We start from the raw sequence: 20,545 nt of genomic DNA, 5'->3' as shown, positions 1-20,545 counted from the left end.
AAAGTTGGTGTAGTTCTTGAGGAAAAGTGGTCATCTGAAGTTATACTTGTTTGACCTCACTGGTTAGGTTCTTTATATTCTCTCATACTGCTTGCTACCTTATATATTTAAGTAGTAATTTATCCTCTCTCCCTGGTGTGCCCAGGTGCCTTAGCTGGTTAAGCCTTCAGCTTACATAAAATTGGAACAATAAAAACCTTAATTAGCACTTACCTATGGGGGCACCCTTGGCAAATCTTCTGATCAGCAAAGGAACCTCCCAGGACTTGACTTAGTATAGCTGGATGTCCTAAAGCTTTTAGAGCTTCATCTAAACTATCCACCAAAGAATTAAAAAACTCTAAGGCATCATGTTGTTCACGAAGATTAACAGGTTCACCCCAAAGCCTGAGGGAAAAAAAAAACAGAATAAAGCTAAGAACTACACTATGCCCCTAGAATACCTATATTTTACTTTTCATAACCACAACAAAAATGTCAGAAACGTAAGCTGAGCCTTTATTCATATAGGAAGCGGAAATAAAGCAATAAACACTATCTACTGAGTAGCAATGGTAATGGAAGTGAAGTTCACAGTAAAAACTGTACTCCATTATCAAAGAATTACCATGACATTATGGGTAGCAGACTTTAAAAATGGCATCTGAAAAAAAAAAAAAGAATGATGTCTTCTATATGAAACACGGATTTTGGGCATTTTGAATTCAAGTAAAGAGCATTAACATGAAGAAAGAAAACCCATTCTTTTTTTTTTTTTTTTTTTTTAAAGATTTTATTTATTTATGTGACAGCAAGAATCAGGCTCCCAGCCGAGGAGCCTGATGTGGGACTCAATCCCGGAACGCCAGGATCACGCCCTGAGCCGAAGGCAGACGCTTAACGACTGCGCTACCCAGGCGCCGCAGAAAACCCATTCTTAAATGGTTGTTGTAAGTTACTACTACCCTGACATTTAGTTTTGTTTAAATCTTCCATGCCATATTGCAAAGTTCACAATCATTTATTCTTAAAGTGATTTTTCCAAATGAAAAAGGGAAAGCTTTGTCCTGTTCTAGAGTAATTTCCAGTAATCTAAATGAATTTATGATTCAGTCCAGGTCTGCCTGGCTGGCTTAGTCAATAGAGCACGCAACTCCTGATTTCAGGGTTGTGAGCTTGAGCCCCGAATTGCGAGTAGTTTACTTAAAAGAAATTAAGACAACAACAAAAAATTTAGGCCAACAGATCCTGAGAAGACAAAATACCAAGTGTATGAACAAAAAATGAGAACTGTTGTTGCTAATAGCCAAGTTATGGATGGTATTAGTAACATTTAAAAAAAAAAAGATTTTATTTATTTATTTGACACAGACAGCCAGCAAGAGAGGGAACACAAGCAGGGGGAGTGGGAGAGGAAGAAGCAGGCTCCCAGTGCAGGAGCCTGATGTGGGGCTCAATCCCAGAACACGAGGATCACGCCCTGAGCCAAAGGCAGATGCTTAACGACTGAGCCACCCAGATGCCCCAGATGGTATTAGTAACATTTAATGGTTACAGAATAATAATATACATAGAGAATAAAACATATCATTTTCAGCAAAACATGGTAAAATGTTAAATTTGGTAAGATATTTATTTAAGATATCTTTCGTGTGTGGTATGCTTTTACCATTTAAAAAACTAGCTGCTTATTTTTTATTTTTAGCTGATTATTTTTGAAAAATTAATTTTAAATTTATATTTAAATTTAATTTAAATAAAAAACATTCACTCTTTTTGGAGCACAGTATTTACATTACGAAATGCACAGTTTTGTAATGACCACCACAATCAATATGTCAGAACCATACCTCCGTCCTCACCTCCCACACCACATCTCCTAATGCTACCATGTTAGTAGTCAAACCCTTCCATAGTCTTAATTTCTAGAAATGAAATTCTCTCATTTTTTTATAGTATTGAGCTGAAGTACTGTTTTTCAAAGTTACTTTGAGTTTGTTCTTTCAACTTTTCTGGCATTAGTGTCTGGATCACTAACAGTTTTTTCCTACCATTTTGTTTTTATTTTTTAAATTTTTATTTTTTAAAAAGATCTTATTTATTTGAGAAAGCATGACAAAGATAGTGAGAAAGCACAAATGGGAGGGGAGTGGGAGAGGGAGAAGCAGACTCCCCACTGAGCAGGGAGCCCAACTAGGAACTCGATCCCAAGACCCTGGGATTATGACCTGAGCTAGAGGCAGATGCTTAACCGACTAAGCACTCAGGTGCTCGTACGATTTGGTTTTTAAAAACAATTTTGAGGTAACTGTAGAATCACAAAGAGTTCTAAAAAATAACACAAAATATGCTCTCTGTGCCTTATGCACAGTTACCCCCAATGGTAACATCTTACAAATCTATAGAATAATATCACTATCAGGTACTGATACTGGTACAAGTTCTAGTGTTACTAAGATTTCTACAGGCTTACTTCTATTCTACTTCTATCTGTATGGTATTTAGCTTTATGAAATTTTGTAACTTCTGTGTATTTGTGTATCTACCTTTGTCAAGATACAGAACAGCTGCCATCATAAGGATCTCACAAGCATTCATTCTACAATCACACCCATCTACCTGCCACTCATTCCCAACCTCTGGCAAACACTAGCCTGTCTTTCATTTCTTAAACTTTGTCATTTCAAACATTTTATATGGAGAGAATTATATAGTAGGTAGCCTTTTGGAGTTGGCCTTTTTTACTCACCAAAATGCTGAGATTCACCAAAGTTGCTGCATGTACCGAGTTCATTGTTTTTTAGTATCTAAATGGGTATACCAATTCATTTAACTACTGAGCTGTGGAAGAACATCTTGGTTATTCCCAGTCTGGGGCTAGTCAGAGCTGCTCTGAATATCTATGTGCAAGTTTTGGTGTCAACCTAAAATTTCTTTTCTCTGCACTACTGGATTATATAAGAAACTGCGAAATTGCTTTCTAGGATAGTCAAATTATTTTATATTCACACCAGTAACAGGTGATCCCATTTCTCAGTACCCTAGCCAGTATTTGGTGTTGCCACATTTATTTTACCAATCCCATACAAGTACTGATCTCACATATGCTTTCATCTCTTTATTTTAATTCACAGCATTAAATTTAAATTTGATTTCTTGCATGGTGCAGATAATTGAGGGTTGTTTTTTAATCTCATCTAACAATCTGTGGCTTTTAATTGGACCAATTTCATTTTATAATATATAACTGAATTTAGGCATATTATCCTATTATTTTGTTTGTGTATCAGTTTTTCCTTCTCTTTTGGGAATTATTTAATTATATTTTTCTACTTCAACGAATCTGTTGGCTGTTTACATGTTATTTTTTAGTGTTTGCTCTATAAATAGTAATAACTCATCATGTAGAGTTTTTTCTTTTTTTAAAGATTTTATTTATTTGACAGACAGAGAGACAGCCAGCGAGAGTGGGAACACAGGGGGAGTGGGAGAGGAAGAGGCAGGCTCCCAGCAGAAGAGCCTGATGTGCGGCTTGATCCCAGAACGCTGGGATCACGCCATGAGCTAAAGGCAGACACTTAACCACTAAGTCACCCATGTGCCCCTAGAGTTTATGTTTCGACATTCATATAACATACAGAAGCGAGGTACCTGAGTGTCTCAGGTTAAGTGTGTGCCTTCAGCTCAGGTCATGATCTCACCGTCCTGGGATCTAATCCCATATCAAGAGTCCTGCTTCACATTCCCTGCTCAATGGGAAGTCTGCTGCTCCCTCTCCCTCTGCCTTTCTCCTTGCTCATACTCTCTTTCTCTCTCTCGAATAAATAAAATCTTTAAAAAACAAAAACAGAGACGACTCGAGGCCAAATAATGGCCTTTATTTTTCTCTTTGTTATAAATGTTAAATGTGTTACATTAATAATATATCGAATGATTTCCTTTTCATTATTATTTTTGCTTTCCATATTTATACAAACTAAATCATAAAAGAAAAACAGAATACTGTGAGTACACATTATTTCACATTTCTGATATTCTTCTTTTATTTGTGAAATTCCCAATTTTCTCTGGTAAATTATCCCCCACCAGCGGAACTTTGTGAGGAAATTCTTCGCATATATCCCTTTGAGAATGAAGGTACTTATTTCCCATTCACTACTTGAGAATATTCTAGCCAGAAATAGAATGCTACGATATTTTCTTGTTTATTAGTTAGTGTTATACCAAGAAATCACTGCAAAATCTAACGTATTCTGTCTTTGTTTATATTTTATAAATTTATTTCTTAGTTTACATACTTGATCCATTTGGGGTCAATATTAATACATATGATTTAAGGTTATGGTCAAATAGTTAAAGACTGAAAGCTTTTTTCTAAGATCAGGAAAGAGGGAGGGATTCCTTATTTCTTCATAGAATTGGAAGGTCTATTAGCCAATAACAACTGGCAAATTAAGAAACATAAGTATCTAAACTGGAAATACTAAAGATTCCACAAACACTGTTAGAATTCAAGCAACAAATTCAGCAAAGTTGCAAGATATAAAAATCAACATGTAAAAATCAGTATGGGGGATTATTACTGATGTATAGAGAATTTCAGTTTAGAAAAAAATGAAAGAAAAAGGTCCTGGATTTCAGTGATGGTGCACAAAATGTAAATGTACTCAATGCCAATGAATTGTATACCAAAAACCATTTAAAATGCTTGTTTATGTCATACACATTTTAGAACAATAAGAAAATAATGCATTAGAGTGGAAACCTGAAAAATGAAAAATAGGTAAAAGGGCTATCCTCAAATTTTAAAAATTTTGTGCATTAAAGGAACTACCAAGACAGTGAAAAGCAAATCGACAGAATGGGAGAAAATATCTACATCACTTATCTGTAAGTGCCTACTACAATGATTATACAAAGAACTCTTCATAACACAGTAGCAAACAGACATGGAGAAAGTACTTGAATAGACACTTTCCTTAAAGCAAAATAACAAAACAATAAATACATTGAGCTATTCAACACTATTATTCATGACGGAAATGCAAATTAAAACCACAATAAGGTATCACTCGACACCAATTAGGAAGGCTATCACAAAAACAAATGGAAAAAAGAGAAAAGGAAAACACAAAAAATGAAAAAAAAAATACTGATTGTTAAAAAACCGCAACCATCAAATTTTGGTGGTGGCAAAGTAAAATGACATAAAGGACATGGAACAGTTTGGTTGCTCTTGAAAGATAAGCAGAATGACCATATGACCCAGCACCTACACTGCTCACATATATACCAATGAAATAAAAATGTAATCTCATACAAAAACTCATATAACATGAATGGTGATAGAAGCACTATTCAAATTACCAAAAGAAAGAAACCACTGAAATGTCCATCTATTGATGAAAGAAACAAACTGTGTGGACTATCCATCCACACAATGGACTATCATTTCAGCCATGAAACGCAGTCCTGATACAAGCTAAAAAATGGATGAAAACATTATTTATTGCTTTGTGAAAGAAGCTGGATGAAAAATGCCATATTATATAATTAAAAATACATGAAATAATGAAAATGGGCAAATTCATATAGAAAGAACATTAATTTTTTGTTGTTGATGTGTCAGAAGAAGGGAAAACAGGAATAGCATTTTGAATGCATTAAACTGGCACTGAATTGTACATTTTTAAATAGTTATGATTCATGATGGTGAATTTCATGTTATGTGTCTAGAATATAGGTAGCATAAAAGTGCAGACAAATTGTAAGGTCTCCCATTAAATGGAGAAAGTAACTGTGAAGACAAAAACATATTTAAGTACAAATACATTACAAATTTAGTAAACACGTAATTCAAGGGCAAAACTAACCATCTACATATCCTGCTATGTATGTAGAAATATATAGATACATAATACATACACACATGTACAAACAACTGGATGAAAGATTTTCAGATAAAAATTAGAAATACAGTAGCATAGTAATTTGGAAAAACAAGCAATGTTGACTAGACTATTGAATAAAATCTTGAGTCAGACACAAGATAACTTAGGAAAAACAAAATACTGAAATAGCTAGAGTGGAGAGAAAGGTCTATGCAGGTGATAAAACTAAAAGAGCATAGATCTTGAAAGAAATAGTATACATGCAAATCAGTCTTTTGACCTAGATGAACACTTCAATTTGTGTAAGACAAAAATTTATATATTGATAGTGTGATTTTAGTTCATATATATACACAAATCTATCATACAGAGATCTACATATATACACACAGAACTATCAGCCAACTGCAGTAGATGGGTTCTGATCCTGAATTAGAAAAAAACCACACTATTAAGAAAAATTAAACAACTTGGTAAATTTAAACCGTAACTTCAATATAGCGATATTACAGAGTTTTTATTTAGGTGTGGTGATATCATGCTTATGCTTATTTTAAAAAGAGATACATAAATGAAAAAGCTACATATATTATATGTATATATAATGTCTAAGTTATGTTTCAGCTGAGAATTGCTGAATCCAAGAGATGACTACATATTAGCACTCTGTTTTTGCAGAAGTTTTTCCCAATAAAAAGTTAATTACATCTTAAAACTAAATAATACAGCCTGCCTCCCTTTATATGGTAATTCTTATGTCCTTCCAGCAAGACAAAGATAAAGAAAAAAACTAAGAAGGGCATTAGAATATCACCATTGTTTAAATATTAAATAATTATACATTGTTACATATACACAAATTTAAACTTAATATACTGAAATTTTTATAAAATCAAAATTATCATCCACCCACAATATACCTGAACTGTTTCCAAAATCCTCTGGGCACATAGTATTGTAGTCGGGAAGCAGCTAAATGACCAAAGATGACTTGAAGATGTCGTAGGACACCAATATTGTATTCTTTCCTATCTTCGGTCTTACTCAAAGCTGGTTTGTCTTCAAATTGATGAGGATATCCAAATACATCATCTCGGGGATCAACATTACTCTAAAGACCAAAAAACAAACAAACAAACAAACAAACAAACAAACAAAAAAACACAAAACACCAAAACCAAAAACAAATAAAGAAAAACCCATCATTGATGAGCTAATCTAACTTTAGAAGTTGAGACAAATAAAATCAGTGAATGAATGATCTGCATTACTTTACATTTCATGTTTCCAAAGCACACAACTTTCAATTTACAGTATTAGTGCTTATTCCTATAATTTCACAGATGAGTTATCATTTAAAAATCATAAAAGAATAATCCTGAGGGGTGCCTGGGTGACAGTTAAGTGTCCAACTCTTGTTTTTGGCTCAGGTCATGATCTCAAGCCCTGCATTATGCTCTGCACTCAGCGGGAGTCTGCTTAATATTCTCTCCCTCTTTCCTTCCTGTTCATGCTGTTTTTCTCTCTCTAAAATAAATTAATAAAACTTAAAAAAAAAGAAGAGGAAGAACGGGAAGGGGAAGAGGAAGAAGAAGAATCCTGAACATCCACTGGAGATAGTATAAGAAAAAAAGATTTAATATTCAGTAGCCTAGATTGAGATAAATGAATATTTGTTATAAATAACTTTTGAGGAAATAAGTTAGCCTTTCCAGGATTCATTTTCTTCCAGAGATAATGAATTCTTCACAGATTATATGAAATAATTTATGTGGATTAATAAATACAATTAAAGCTACCTTTGGTAAAAACAGCATTGACAAAAGCTCTGAAGGTCTTAATCATACTATACAGCAAAATTTAGTTGTTTTACAGAGCACTGAACACCGTTTTATATTGTTTGCTCTGTGTCAGAAGCTTATGACAGAAGTAGACAACACTCAGTTCCTGCCACTGAGAAGGTCACACTCTAGGAAAGCAACATAGTAAACAGACCACCACAATGTATTTTTCAAACACTGTAAAGCATAGGGTTATCAAGTAGCAAAAGAAATTTGGCATCTTGTCCAAATTTTCTGCATTTTGCCAGTATGGTTAGCCTATCTATTTATGTTTAATTCATCATCCTACCAGTAATATGAACAAAGCAAAACTAAGATTTATATCCCAGTTTTCTCTGAAACACTGGTTCTTAACCAGGTACTGGTGTGGGCACCTCATATGGGGATTCTTAAAAAAACAAATAAATAAACATATCCAGATACTAATGCCTGGATGGTGTAATTTGTCAAATATGAGAAGAGTGCAGGCAGCTGAATGTTGCAGAATCTCCATGACCACTAGACAGCCAAACTAGTTTTGGTCACCGAAGGCAAGAACTATAGGAATGGGGGAAAAACCACTTACTACAATTAGAGTATTTTCTGTCTTCTCTATTAATTCCTATGAACTTGTGTAAAGGAAAAAGGAGAAGAAAAATAAACACAGTTTGATATAAACAATAACTAAAAGTTAAGTCCTTCATATTAATGTATAAAGAGCTACATCTTAGTTTTACATACTCTGATTTGCCACTAACACATAACTTTCTGATGTTCTGTACTGGATACTCCTGGTAGCATGGCCACATCCTTACTATTTACTAGTATTGTTAACAGGATCATATAGTATTATTATTTAAAGTAGCAAACAAGTTTGGTTTTATATTAGGAAAAAATCATAATATGAGAACAATATTAAGAGTATTCTAAGAATAAGCGTAGGTGGTGAAACTGATAAATAATATAAAAGGAAAAAGAGAACAATATACCTCAAAAGATAAAAAAATAAAAATATAAATTATTTAAAAATAAAAGATATTTACTTTATAACACTGCATTTTACTTACCACACTGCACAAAACATGATTACATTAACTGCTGCTTTGAAGAACAAACAGAAAAGTTGTAATAAAGATTATCAACTTCAGTTGAAAGTCTGTTAGATAATAAGCACTATGATATGCCAGAGATAGTAGCTCAAAGATTCTTGTCCTGTCATCAAAAGCAGTTCAAAAAAGTCCTACAAGAAGTATAATATTCTAAGAGAAAAAAAGAGTATCTGGTAATCAAGTCTTTGAAACACAGAAAAAATAAAATGGAAGATTTACCTCACTGTCCTGCTTCTCATCACCGAACATATCATCATCTACATCACTACCTGTGCCTTCCACAGCCAGAATACTGTTTCTGATAGAAGGAATCATGTATAGCTGTTGGATCACAGAGTTCATGTAACAAGTAGCACCAGCATTTTTGAGTCCCACAAATCCTTTCGATGGGCGGGGTCCAACAGGTGGCAGATACTCCCACTCAGTAAGAGCTTCACAAGCTGAAAGAAGAAAAGATCCTCATAAGATGATAATAATGACTCTGTCTGCTGGCCACTGTGTTATGGTGATAAGTTAATATTAGCAATAATTCCATCAGTACTACAGCCATCTGTAACTGGTGCTCCAAATTTTTATTTCAGTACCATCATACAGATCCTTTCTAAGAACTACTGAGTCTGCATTTTACTGATGCTGCTTCTATGACCATCTGCTAAAGTCATATAAGACAGTATAATACTAAATTTCTTTGTGTAAACTATGAGTGAAAACTGCTTTGCCTATGCCCACCAATTTTATTTTGAGGAATTTCAAAGGTCTGTTAGAGCCATAAATCACTTTATATCCTCCATCACCTTCTATAAATTGAAAATAATCTGAACATCAAGCACTATCTGGGAAACAGATTACATAAATCAAGAATATACTAAATTGCAAATTATATGGCCAATAAGTAGAATGAGATGGATCTTTATGTGCCATTAGATTTTTATTGAATGCAGAATTAAATAAAAGAAAGTGAAGAATGCTGTATGCAGTATAACCGAATTTGTGTTAAAAAGAAAAAAATTCAGGGGCGCCTCGGTGGCTCAGATGGTTGAGCGTCCGACTCTGTTTCGGTTTGTTATGATCTCAGGGTTGTGAGATCCAGCCCCATACAGGGCTCTGCACTAAGTGCGGAGTGTGCTTGGGATTCTCTTCCTTTGCCTCTCTCCCTGCTTGTATGTGTGTGTGTTCTCTCTTACATAAACAAAAAACCTTAAAAAAAAAAAAAAGAAAAATTCTAAACAGACATAAACAGATATACAAATTGCATATGCATACACAATTTCTGAAACAGGAATATGGAATTGGAAGGAAGTTTAGTACCTTTGGTCTTAAGTCTTCTTCTATATGTGAATGAAATAACCATACAATTCATAAGCTACATAAATTTAGAGAAACAAAACTAAGTTTTTAAACATCTATGTAGATTCCACAGTACCAAAAAATATAACTTTTGTCTAGAAACTCTAAAAATTTGAATGAAAAGTTTCTTATACTCTGAAAGACAGGAAAACGAAGATAATTTCAGATGTTCTTAAAGGTTACTCTTGATGTACTCATGCATTAGTTCCGTATGTTGTATTAGCAAACCCACGGTCTGCTCTTAAATAGATTTTATGTTCTTATTTACTCTAATTTTTATTAATTATTCCCTTCTCTTTGAGTTTAGTTCTAATAAGAGCCAAAGACAGCTTTCAATGGAATAAGACTCATGTGGCATTAAGTGAGAACATAATAAAATGCACGTGTTATCTTTTCACACTGTAATCTTCAAAACTTTAACTTTTTTAAAACTCACATTAAGATAACTTTGCCTGATTTGAGAGTGAGGGCCTGCATCTCTCTCCATAGACTTTCTTTTTTAATTCTTTGTATTTTTAGTTTTATTTTTATTTTTTTTAAAGATTTTATTTTTATTTATTTGACAGAGATAGAGACAGCCAGCGAGAGAGGGAACACAAGCAGGGGGAGTGGGAGAGGAAGAAGCAGGCTCATAGTAGAGGAGCATGACGTGGGGCTCGATCCCGTAACGCCGGGATCACGCCCTGAGCCGAAAGCAGACGCTTAACCGCTGTGCCACCCAGGCGCCCCTGTATTTTTAGTTTTAAATACTAAGGAGCATCAAATTTGGCTTCTTGAGTTTAAATTTTATTTTATGTTTGATGAAACAGAACATTTTGCCAAATTACTTGAAACACCTATATAAAGGCATTTAAATATAACTGGAGAATTTTTCTTTGTAAGGCTCTGTGCTTATCATAGTCTGTTTTTGAGTATTTAGAATGGTCTTAATTACATTTGATTATTAAAATTATTAAACTAGTAAGTAGTTGCTAAAAACACACACACACGAAACATTTTGTAAAAGAAAAAACACCCCAGAATTTTAAACATGGAGATATCCGAACGAACAAAACAACTTTGTAAGTTACAATACTTACTAGTTATTGCTGTGCCTATGTAATACATTTCAGTCAAACAGTCTACTATTTGTTTGAGGTTCCTTACACAGCCAACAGCTAATGCTACAAGTAGTTCAAAACCAGCATTGATGGTAGCAGGTGAACTACAGACTGGGATAGCCTGCTCAGCTGGCAGTTCTCCATTTCTCATACATTGCAAGTAAACTTTGGAAGCCGGAAAGATGAAATCATCAATTAATTCCTAAAGAGTTGAAAAAACAGATCACATATTATTAGCAATAATATATATTCTAGGAAAAAGTGTACCTTGGAAGGAAATCTTTTTATATTTATTTGAGAAAATACACCTGTTTATATTTTACAACAAATTTGGATTCTCAAATAATAAAATGAAATTCTATTTCACACTATTGATTTTAATTAGGAAATACAATTCTAGATATTTTAGGTAAAAAAAAAAAAGCTGGCAACAAAAAATATATTCTAAATAAACCTACTCCTGTAATAAAATAACTAAAATAATTTTGTATAAAAATAAAATGTATTAAAATAAAAAGAATACTTTCCTTGAATTATAAGAAATATCAGAAGAAATTTATCCAATATAACATAAAAAATGAAATCTTGCAAGATAAAATTTTTCTTTAAAGTTTTGATAAAAAAATTGAGATAAGTAAATAACCAAATCAAATGTTATTCATTAACGTTCTTAAACATTTTATTGAACACTGATTTACAATTATAGTTAACCCTTGAACAATATAAGTTTGAACTACTTGAACTACGTGAGTTGGATCCACTTATACAACGGCTTTTTATCGATGCATGTACTGGAACGTTTTTTTCAGAGATTTGCAACAGTCTGAAAAAACTGACAGATGAACCACATAACCTAGAAACATTCACAAAATTAAGTGAATATTATTAATGAATGCTTAAAATATATGTAGATACTAGTTTATTTTATCTGTAAAATAAACACAAGTTAGAAGAAGTTATCATGTATTCAAATGTGTCCATACATTTACATGGTGCCATTCCAGTCCAGAGAAATGCAGACAAATATAAAGATACAGTATTGAATCTTAACTGCTGAAAATTCACTATAGTATATATGGCAATTTAATAGCCTGTTGCTGCTGCAGTGAGCTCAAGTGTTTTGAATATTCCCTTGAAACACTGTGTGAAAAAAGCAACACTATGTGAGTAGTTTGTGTCTTTAATAAACTGCATATCACAGTAAAAGAGATCTCTCACTGTTCTCATGTATTTTTCATCATGTTTAGTGAAGTACTGTAAACTGTAAATAACATCACCAGACCCACAAAAAGTGCCCCTAGTGATGCTGGAAGTGTTCTCAAGAAGCAAAGAAAAGCCATGAGATCACATTATTACAGCTAGGCCAGCAGGTGCAAAAACCCGTCACTATCTTTTGTGAAATGCCTTTTCATGTCTCATGTTGTAAATGCCGCTTTCCTGTGGGTATGGGGTTGCCCTAAGGGAGGCATACCTATAGACAGACTCTAATTCGGTCCTAGAAAAAGGAAAAGTCATTATACAATAACTTAAAAGGAAGGTGAAGGAATGTAAAGCTGGAAAATTTAATGCCAGCAAAGGATGGTTCCAAAAATTTAGAAAGAACTTTGCCTTGAAAAATGTCAAGAAAACAGGAGAGGCAGCCCCTGCCAACCAAGAGGCAGAAGACAAATTCCCAGATACCATTAAGAAAATCACCAAAGGAAAAGCAGGTTTTTATGCAGACAAAAGTGCCCTACTCTGGAAGAAAGTGTCACAAAGGAAGAGAAGCAAACACAAGGATTTAAGGCAGGAAGGCATAGGCCAAGTCTACTGTTTTGTGCAAAAGCAGCCAGGCCTGATCACGTCTGCTGTTAACTTGTGAGAACTGCTTCAAGTCGCTGAGACTAGAAGGGAAGAGATAAACACCAGAGCCTCTCTCGGTTGCACAAGAAAGCCGGACAATGAAAACCCTTTTTCTGAATTGGTTCCATCGATGCTTTGTCTCTGCCATCAGGAAGTACCCTGCCAGTGAGGGACTACCTCCTAAAGTTCTTTTGATATTGGACAGTGCTGCTCACGAGCTAGTCCCCCATGAGTTCGGCACCAGAGGTATCAAAGTGGTCTACTTGTCCCCAAACATAACGTCTCTAATTCAGCCCCCAGATCAGAGGGTCATAAATAAGGTCCTTTAAAGTTCAACACACATGGCACCATATGAAAAGAGCTGTCAGTGCTAGGGAAGAGAACCCCGATGTAAAGAACATCATGAGAACCTGGAAGGACTGCACCATCGAAGATGCCACCACTGTCAGAGAAAAATCCATGAGAGCCATGAAGCCCCAGTAACTCCTGCTGAAGAAAACTGTGTCTGGGTGTTGTGCCTGACTTCACAGTCTTTACAACAGAGGCAATCAGCAAAATCATAAAAGAGATTATAGGTATGGCAACGAAGGTGGAGGGTGAGGGTTTAAAGATCTGGATCTTGGAGACATTCAAGAGCTAATACACACCACCTCAGAAGACTTGACAGAAGTCAACTTGAGGGAGATGAGAACTCCTGAACCAGTACCAGATGATGAGGATGGAGACACAGAGGAAGCCATGCCGGAAAACAAATCGACAGTAGGCAGTCTGGCAGAAGGCTCTGATTATTCAAGACTGCTTTTGACTTCTTTTACGACATGGACCCTTCCATGATATGGACACTGAAAGTAAAGCAACCTGTAGAAGGGCTGGACCCATACAGTGACATTTTTAGAGAAACGAAAAAGCAAGAAAGTGTGACAGAAACTACTTTGTATTCCCATAAAGTTACACTGAGTGTACCTGCCTCTCCTGCCTCCCCTGAGACAGCAAGACCAACTCCTCCTCAGCCTACTCACTGCAAGGATGAGGAGGATGAAGACCTTTATGATGATCCCCTTCCATTTAGTGGACAGTAAATCATCATCATGCTGTACAGTTAATATACTTATCCATTGTGTTTGTGTGTGTCTTTATGGGAAAATTTAGTAATCATACAGCAGGAACTGCATGAGATGTTTCGTGTCATTAGCATCATCATGTATTCACTGTGTAGGACATCGTGTGCAAGACTCACAGGGAAGTGGATAGCCTATCCTTACAGAGCCATACAGAGAGTAAGACTTAACGTAAAATTAATAATGTGCTGGTGCTCTTACTGTTTTATGTTTTGCTTTCAAAGAGTTGCCTTACGCTATAATGATGCCTCTCTCTCAGAATTGGAGAAACTGTATCAGCCTCTCATCACATGTAACTGTTTCTTCTTTAATGTATTTATGTGTCCAATTCTGTATTATGAATGTGACTGTGATACCATAGGCCATTAAAATTTTATACTGATTCGTTCATTAGTTATGTATAGGCTGACTACCAAGAAGCAATCGTATAGACCACAGTGGTTACCAAAAGCAACCATACCACCGCTTCTTTGTTGTCAACGCACAAACTGTTATACCTGTAAATAAATATGAATTGCTTTTTCATGTTATCTTTTCCTTTTTGGTGTCTAGTGTTAGTGGTACATATAACATCTACAGTGTTTTCTGACAATAAAGCAATATTGATGCAAAGGTACTGACAAGATGATTTATATTATAAGCAAACAATGTAAACTTATGGTATTAGTACATACAAAACAGTACTTTAAGATGACTTTCTTTTCTCTAGATTATTTTAAAAATACAGTACATATGGGGATGCCTGTTGGCTCTGCCTTCAGCTCAGCCTGTGATCTCGGGGTTCTGGGATTGAGTCCCGCATCAGGCTCCCTGATCAGCGGGGATTCTGCTTCTCCCTCTGCTTCTGTGGCCCCCCTACCCTTGCTCGTATCTCTCAAATAAAGAAATAAAATCTTAAAAAAAAAAACAAAAACACATAATACACATAACATATAAAGTAAGTGTTAATCATTAGTTATGATGTCAGTAAGGTCTGTGGTCAAAAGTAAGCTATTAGTAGTTAACAGGGAGGCAAAAATTATATATGCAGATTTCCAATTGCATCAGGGCTCGGCTCCCATAACCCTTTTATTGCTCAAGTGTCAACTGTATAAAATCTCCTGAATTAAAGGAGGCACACATTTATTTAAAAACCACTGTACTGAGGGGCGCCTGAGTCGGTTGACCGCCCAACTCTTGGTTTTGGCTCAGGTCATGATCTCAGGGTTGTGCAACTGAGCCCTGCACTGGGCTCCACACTCAATGCTGAGTCTGCTTGAGGTTCTCTCCCTGTATCCCACCCATGGTCTTGTGTGTGCTCTATCTCTAAAATAAATAAATCTCAAAAAATCCACGTTTAGGGTTAGGGAAAGTCTGTCGTCAGAGAAAGACAAATACCACACGATTTCACTCATATGTGGAATTAGAAAGAAATGATCATAGGGGAAAAAAAGAAAGGCAAACCAAGAAACTGACACTTAACTACTGAGAATAAACTGGTGGTTACCAGAGGTAGGTGGGTAGGGGGATGGGCGAAATAGGTGATGAGGATGAAGGAGTGCATTGTGATGAGCACCAGATGTTGTATGGGAGTGCTGAATGACTATATCGTACACCTGAAATTAATATAAAACTGTGTGTTAACTATAATTTAAATAAAAACTTAACAAAAATCACTGTAGCCATCACAGGGGCAAAGATTTCAATAAGATGAATAACAAAGATAGTATCTTTAAGCAAAATACTATAGAGCTCAATCAGATAGATTTGCTAACAAACATTTAAAAGGTCATGGTAATTAGTATAGTGCCAAAATTTAGAACTTACTTTAATGAGATTAGCACCTCCTTTTTCACAACCAATATGAAACTTTTTCTCAGGTGTCTGAAAGGTTAGTAACTCTTTTGTTACCCCAAGGTGACCTTCCAAGATTGGCTCTTCAACACCTGTTTCACCTGTATTTTTCACGTTATCCTGCCAAAGGAAAAATGTTAAGAAACCTAATTCATAGGAAAGGAGAACAAAAGAAGCAAGAACAAAAGGAGGCTGGAGCAAAGTGGTATCTCAGATGTAATTACTCCAAACCTTTCTATTCATGTGATATCTTCTTCCTTCTATTGAACTCTTTCAAATGTGGAATTTTGTCCCAAGACATTGGAAATGTCTGGGTATATTTCTGGTTTTCACAAATATGAGGGAAGGGAAGACACCCCCCTAATAATTAGAGGCTGGAGTGTTGCTCAACATCCTACAATGTATATCATAGCTCCTCAGAAGAAGGAATAATGGTAAAATGTCAATGGTGCCGAAGTTGAGAAACAGGAGAATGTTAACCTACAGTTTAAAAGCTACCCATTTCAAAAATATATTCTAAAAGAACTCTGTCTTATAAGTGAAAGGTACAGGTGGTTAAATGTAAATGCTAATCAGACATTTTTAATTAAAAACAATTAAGAATATCCTAGATATGTAATAGGCAAAATATGTTAAAAACAAACAGGGGCGCCTGGGTGGCACAGCGGTTAAGCGTCTGCTTTCGGCTCAGGGCGTGATCCCGGCGATCTGGGATCGAGCCCCACATCAGGCTCTTCCACTATGAGCCTGCTTCTTCCTCTCCCACTCCCCCTGCTTGTGTTCCCTCTCTCGCTGGATGTCTCTATCCTGTCTCTATCTCTGTCAAATAAATAAATAAAATCTTTAAAAACAAACAAACAAACAAACAAACCCAAAATGGAGGAAACTGAACATCAGCATTCTAAGTCCCAACTGAAGTAAACCATTTATATAAAATAAAATTAGCTGTATGTTCTATGTATTATGAGTTACTAATTTAGTAATGAAATGTATACTTGTTTTATTTTTATTATTTCCAGGGGTTTCTTGTTTAACATAAATACTCAAAATCATAAAGCCCTCTTTCAATAACGCAGCTGATTTAAAAGTGCTATAGTAAACTGAATATTATACCACTTACCTTAATCCTTTTGAGCCAATCTATTTCATTGTTTAGAAGAACTTCAGCATTGGGTACAATGATATTGCTGTTGTAAGCGTAATTAAGAAGGTGCCGTAGAAGAGTGAAATAGTCACCTGAATGTTTACCTCTCTCTCTTGCTGTGCTCTGAAATAATTATAATATGAATTCAAAAAGTCATGTTCAAAATTCATGTTAATTTTTAAAAATCTAGAAAATTGGTAAAATGAAATGGCAGCGCCTTATTATCAATGACATAAAACACAATAAAGCTGTTTGAATTCTATTTCTGCAAGACAGTGTTTATAAAAAGCAAATAAAAATCAGTCTATAGTACAGAAATTACTGTAAAAGATTATATTATTTTATTTATTAAGCATAATGAAATCTTTCCTTTTATTAAAAGATTCTCTTTTTAAGTAATCTCTACAACCAACATGGGGCTCAAACTTACAACCCCAATATCAAGAGTTGCATTCTCCACTGATTGAGCCAGCCAGGTGCCCCATATAAGCAAATCTGAATAAAACTTAAAACTATAATTTCCTGTATGTTCCTGATTTTAAGAATGAATCACATTGATAAATCCATTTAAAATATCTCACCCCCAAAATGGTAAAGAGCAGAGTAATGAAGAAAAGTAGAGGCCTGTGTCCCATGCAACATCTTGTGCACATTAAAAAAAACTGCTCCTGTGCCAACTGACGAACAGTTCTGAAATAAAAACATTTTCTATTTAATGTATTACACTGATGAATAAAAAAGCTCCAATAAATTATTCTGATACTGGTTCATCTTTAATAGGGGAGACAAACTGCAAAAATACAAGGTAATAACTTGTAGCTCTTTAACACTGAGACAGTAACAACACAGAATAGATAAACCTAAGCTATCTTTCAGGGAGCAAAACTTCCAATTGTAACCACAGTTTGGAAATTGTTGGGGTATAGTTTCTTAATATTAGATGTCTCACAGTTTTTTAGTATGCACTGTGATGGGGGGTTATTAAGAATGCAAAGAGCAAATACACATGAATAAATGTAATTATTTGCAGGATATTCTTTAAAATGTCCATTGGAAAAACCTTAAATAACTCTTTAGATACAATAAAAAATGTGATTAATACAAACTCTGTATTTTTCGCGTCCCAAACAAAGAACTATTTTCAAGGAACTGTACTTTGAAGCAAGTAGTTCGTGGGAACTCAAAATAGATAAAGCTTTTTGTGATTTTTAAGTGATTTTCAAATATAACTATCAGATCAGAAGCATCAGCATTATGTCTTAAAAGTACAAATTTTTCAGACCAATCTATACTTTCTGATTTAGAAACTCAGGAAGAGAGGCCCAGCAATCTACATTTTAATACGCAATTTCAATGATTCTGATGTACATATAAGTATGAGGACCATTTGAATACTATCTTGTTTATGTATTACCATCTATTTGACAAATTTCTGAAAAGTCTGTAATTTCAGTACCAGAAACATCATCTAATTATTATTTATTTGTATCTTTAAAAATGTTGAATAATGTGTTGATCTCTCTAGAGTATCTAGTTTATTGCTGTGATTCCGGAATCAACAATATATGAGATGTTCCATGAGTAGTTACTAAGTTGGCAAATAATACTTGTTTACAAGCTAGATGTCTGTATCTCCCATTTGAAAATGAGAAATTAAAGTTTTCACAAATTTAGGAAGAGCTTTTCTTCTGGTCAGGATAAAACAAAGCCAAAAAAATCACCTTTGTATCTATTTAATCAATAAAGTACAACAGTCTCAGTGAAAAGCTTTTGCAACCAACCACTGTGCTTCAAAAAATACCTCAGCTACTCAGAAATAGACTCCAATAAAGGAACCCATCCAACAACACTCAGTCTCATGAATGACTTGAATCTACAAATGTCAACCTAATGACACTTGTCCAAATCTGCTGATGCCTGAACTCCGTACAGTCTGCTTTATTCAGAAAATGTGCCTAGCTGAGAGAGCTCTCTCTTGCTATCCTCAGTGATAAATCCACTTTTGTCTTTTTATTTTAGCTATTGAATAGTCATCTTAAATCTCTGACAAAAGCAGGCTCTTTCATGCTTTGCTAATGAAGAGAGATCCTGTTACTGAAATGGAGCCTAACACACTTAGGTGCTAAATGGTGACTGAAAGAGCATTATCAATTACATTTTTGTACTTGTGGTTAAATGCCATGTTTTTGTCTTGATACCTGCTAGGTCTCTGAAATAAATTTATGATTCAAATTTGAAGGATTTTAAGTTCTATGGTTTCATCTTAACTTTTCTACTTCTAATTGTACTCCAGTATCACCACTCATTTCTTTTTATATTCTTATTGTCCTTTATTTATTTTCTTGGGCATATGTACATATTTTTTACCTTTTTGGAAAAAGAGCATAATTCAAACAAATCCAAGATGGCCACATTGTAACTTTCAAATATTTCCTCAAAAGGTAAAAATTACCTACCAATCTTACTTTTAATAACTTAAGAACGAAATGTTCTGGATTGCCTGCTGGAAAATTATTAGCACCTTTCGTATTGTAAGAGAAATTTCGTATCAGGAGGGAAAAAACCCCCAAAAATGCTTTGGATATGAATGATGTGGTGCAGAGTGTGAACAGACATGTATGCCTTCAATTTCAAATCCTGATTAGTGGCCCCAAGACCAAGGATCCAGTTTTCCTGCTCCTCTCCCTTCAATTACCCTAGAATGGAAGCTGTCTGAGATTTCATTCACACACATTGCTGCTTCACAAAAATATTAACAAGAAATGTAAGGAAAAATGACAAGGAGAAGAAATAATACATGGTTCAGTTTCAGAAAGCCGCATTACTAGCCAGGCTTCAATTCATTTAGACTTGCCCAATTGTAAATCTACACAACTTTTAAGTCTTAAAAGTCCTTCTAATTTATAAATACCAAAGATGGGGTTCAAAAAAACCCTCCAAAATAGTAACTAAATTGTTCCATATGTATGCCTTTCTTCATAATTTTCTGTAGAAATATTTTAATACTTTTTCGTACAAAAAAATTGTTTTTAATACAAATTTTCAAGGATATCTCAAAGTATACCGCGCAAACTCATTAGAAGAATGAGTACACACTGTAAATATCTCATATTTGTCATTTTCTGAAGGAAAAAAAAAGCAGCATTAGAAAATAACTTGAAAGTTTAGGTCAAACATATCATACCTTCATCAAAATGCTGCAATGACATCCTACTTCACATAAGTCAGGGTACAAGAAAATAGATCTGTAAATTGTAGATAATGAGAAGCATTCCTGGCCTCCAACCACTAGAGGCCAGTAACATTTGCAATTCCAATTTCACTCTCAGTGGTGAACCACTGACTTAAAAAGTAAAATCCAG

General features: G+C 34.7%; 1 protein-coding gene across 8 annotated transcripts in view; it reads right to left on the bottom strand.

Annotated features, from left to right (window-relative positions):
* Nucleotides 1-20,545, bottom strand: part of LOC123789893 (ubiquitin carboxyl-terminal hydrolase 9X-like) — a 155,263-nt gene that overhangs the window by 19,455 nt on the left and 115,263 nt on the right. For all 8 annotated transcript variants that reach the window (XM_087859321.1, XM_087859327.1, XM_087859322.1 and 5 more), the window contains 7 exons: nt 17,765-17,873; nt 17,160-17,306; nt 16,013-16,159; nt 11,226-11,448; nt 9,019-9,239; nt 6,791-6,981; nt 214-387 (listed from right to left, as the gene is read on the bottom strand). In XM_087859321.1, coding sequence (XP_087715447.1) covers nt 214-387; nt 6,791-6,981; nt 9,019-9,239; nt 11,226-11,448; nt 16,013-16,159; nt 17,160-17,306; nt 17,765-17,873 — 1,212 coding nt within the window. The remainder of the gene's footprint in view (nt 1-213; nt 388-6,790; nt 6,982-9,018; nt 9,240-11,225; nt 11,449-16,012; nt 16,160-17,159; nt 17,307-17,764; nt 17,874-20,545) is intronic.

Source organism: Ursus americanus, chromosome 37 (assembly GCF_024610735.1).
Source record: "Ursus americanus isolate L20-20 chromosome 37, mUrsAme1.1.p, whole genome shotgun sequence".
NCBI classification, from domain to species: Eukaryota; Metazoa; Chordata; class Mammalia; order Carnivora; family Ursidae; genus Ursus; species Ursus americanus.
Note: the sequence above shows the minus strand (reverse complement) of the source record. Positions and strands in the feature narration are given on the sequence as shown.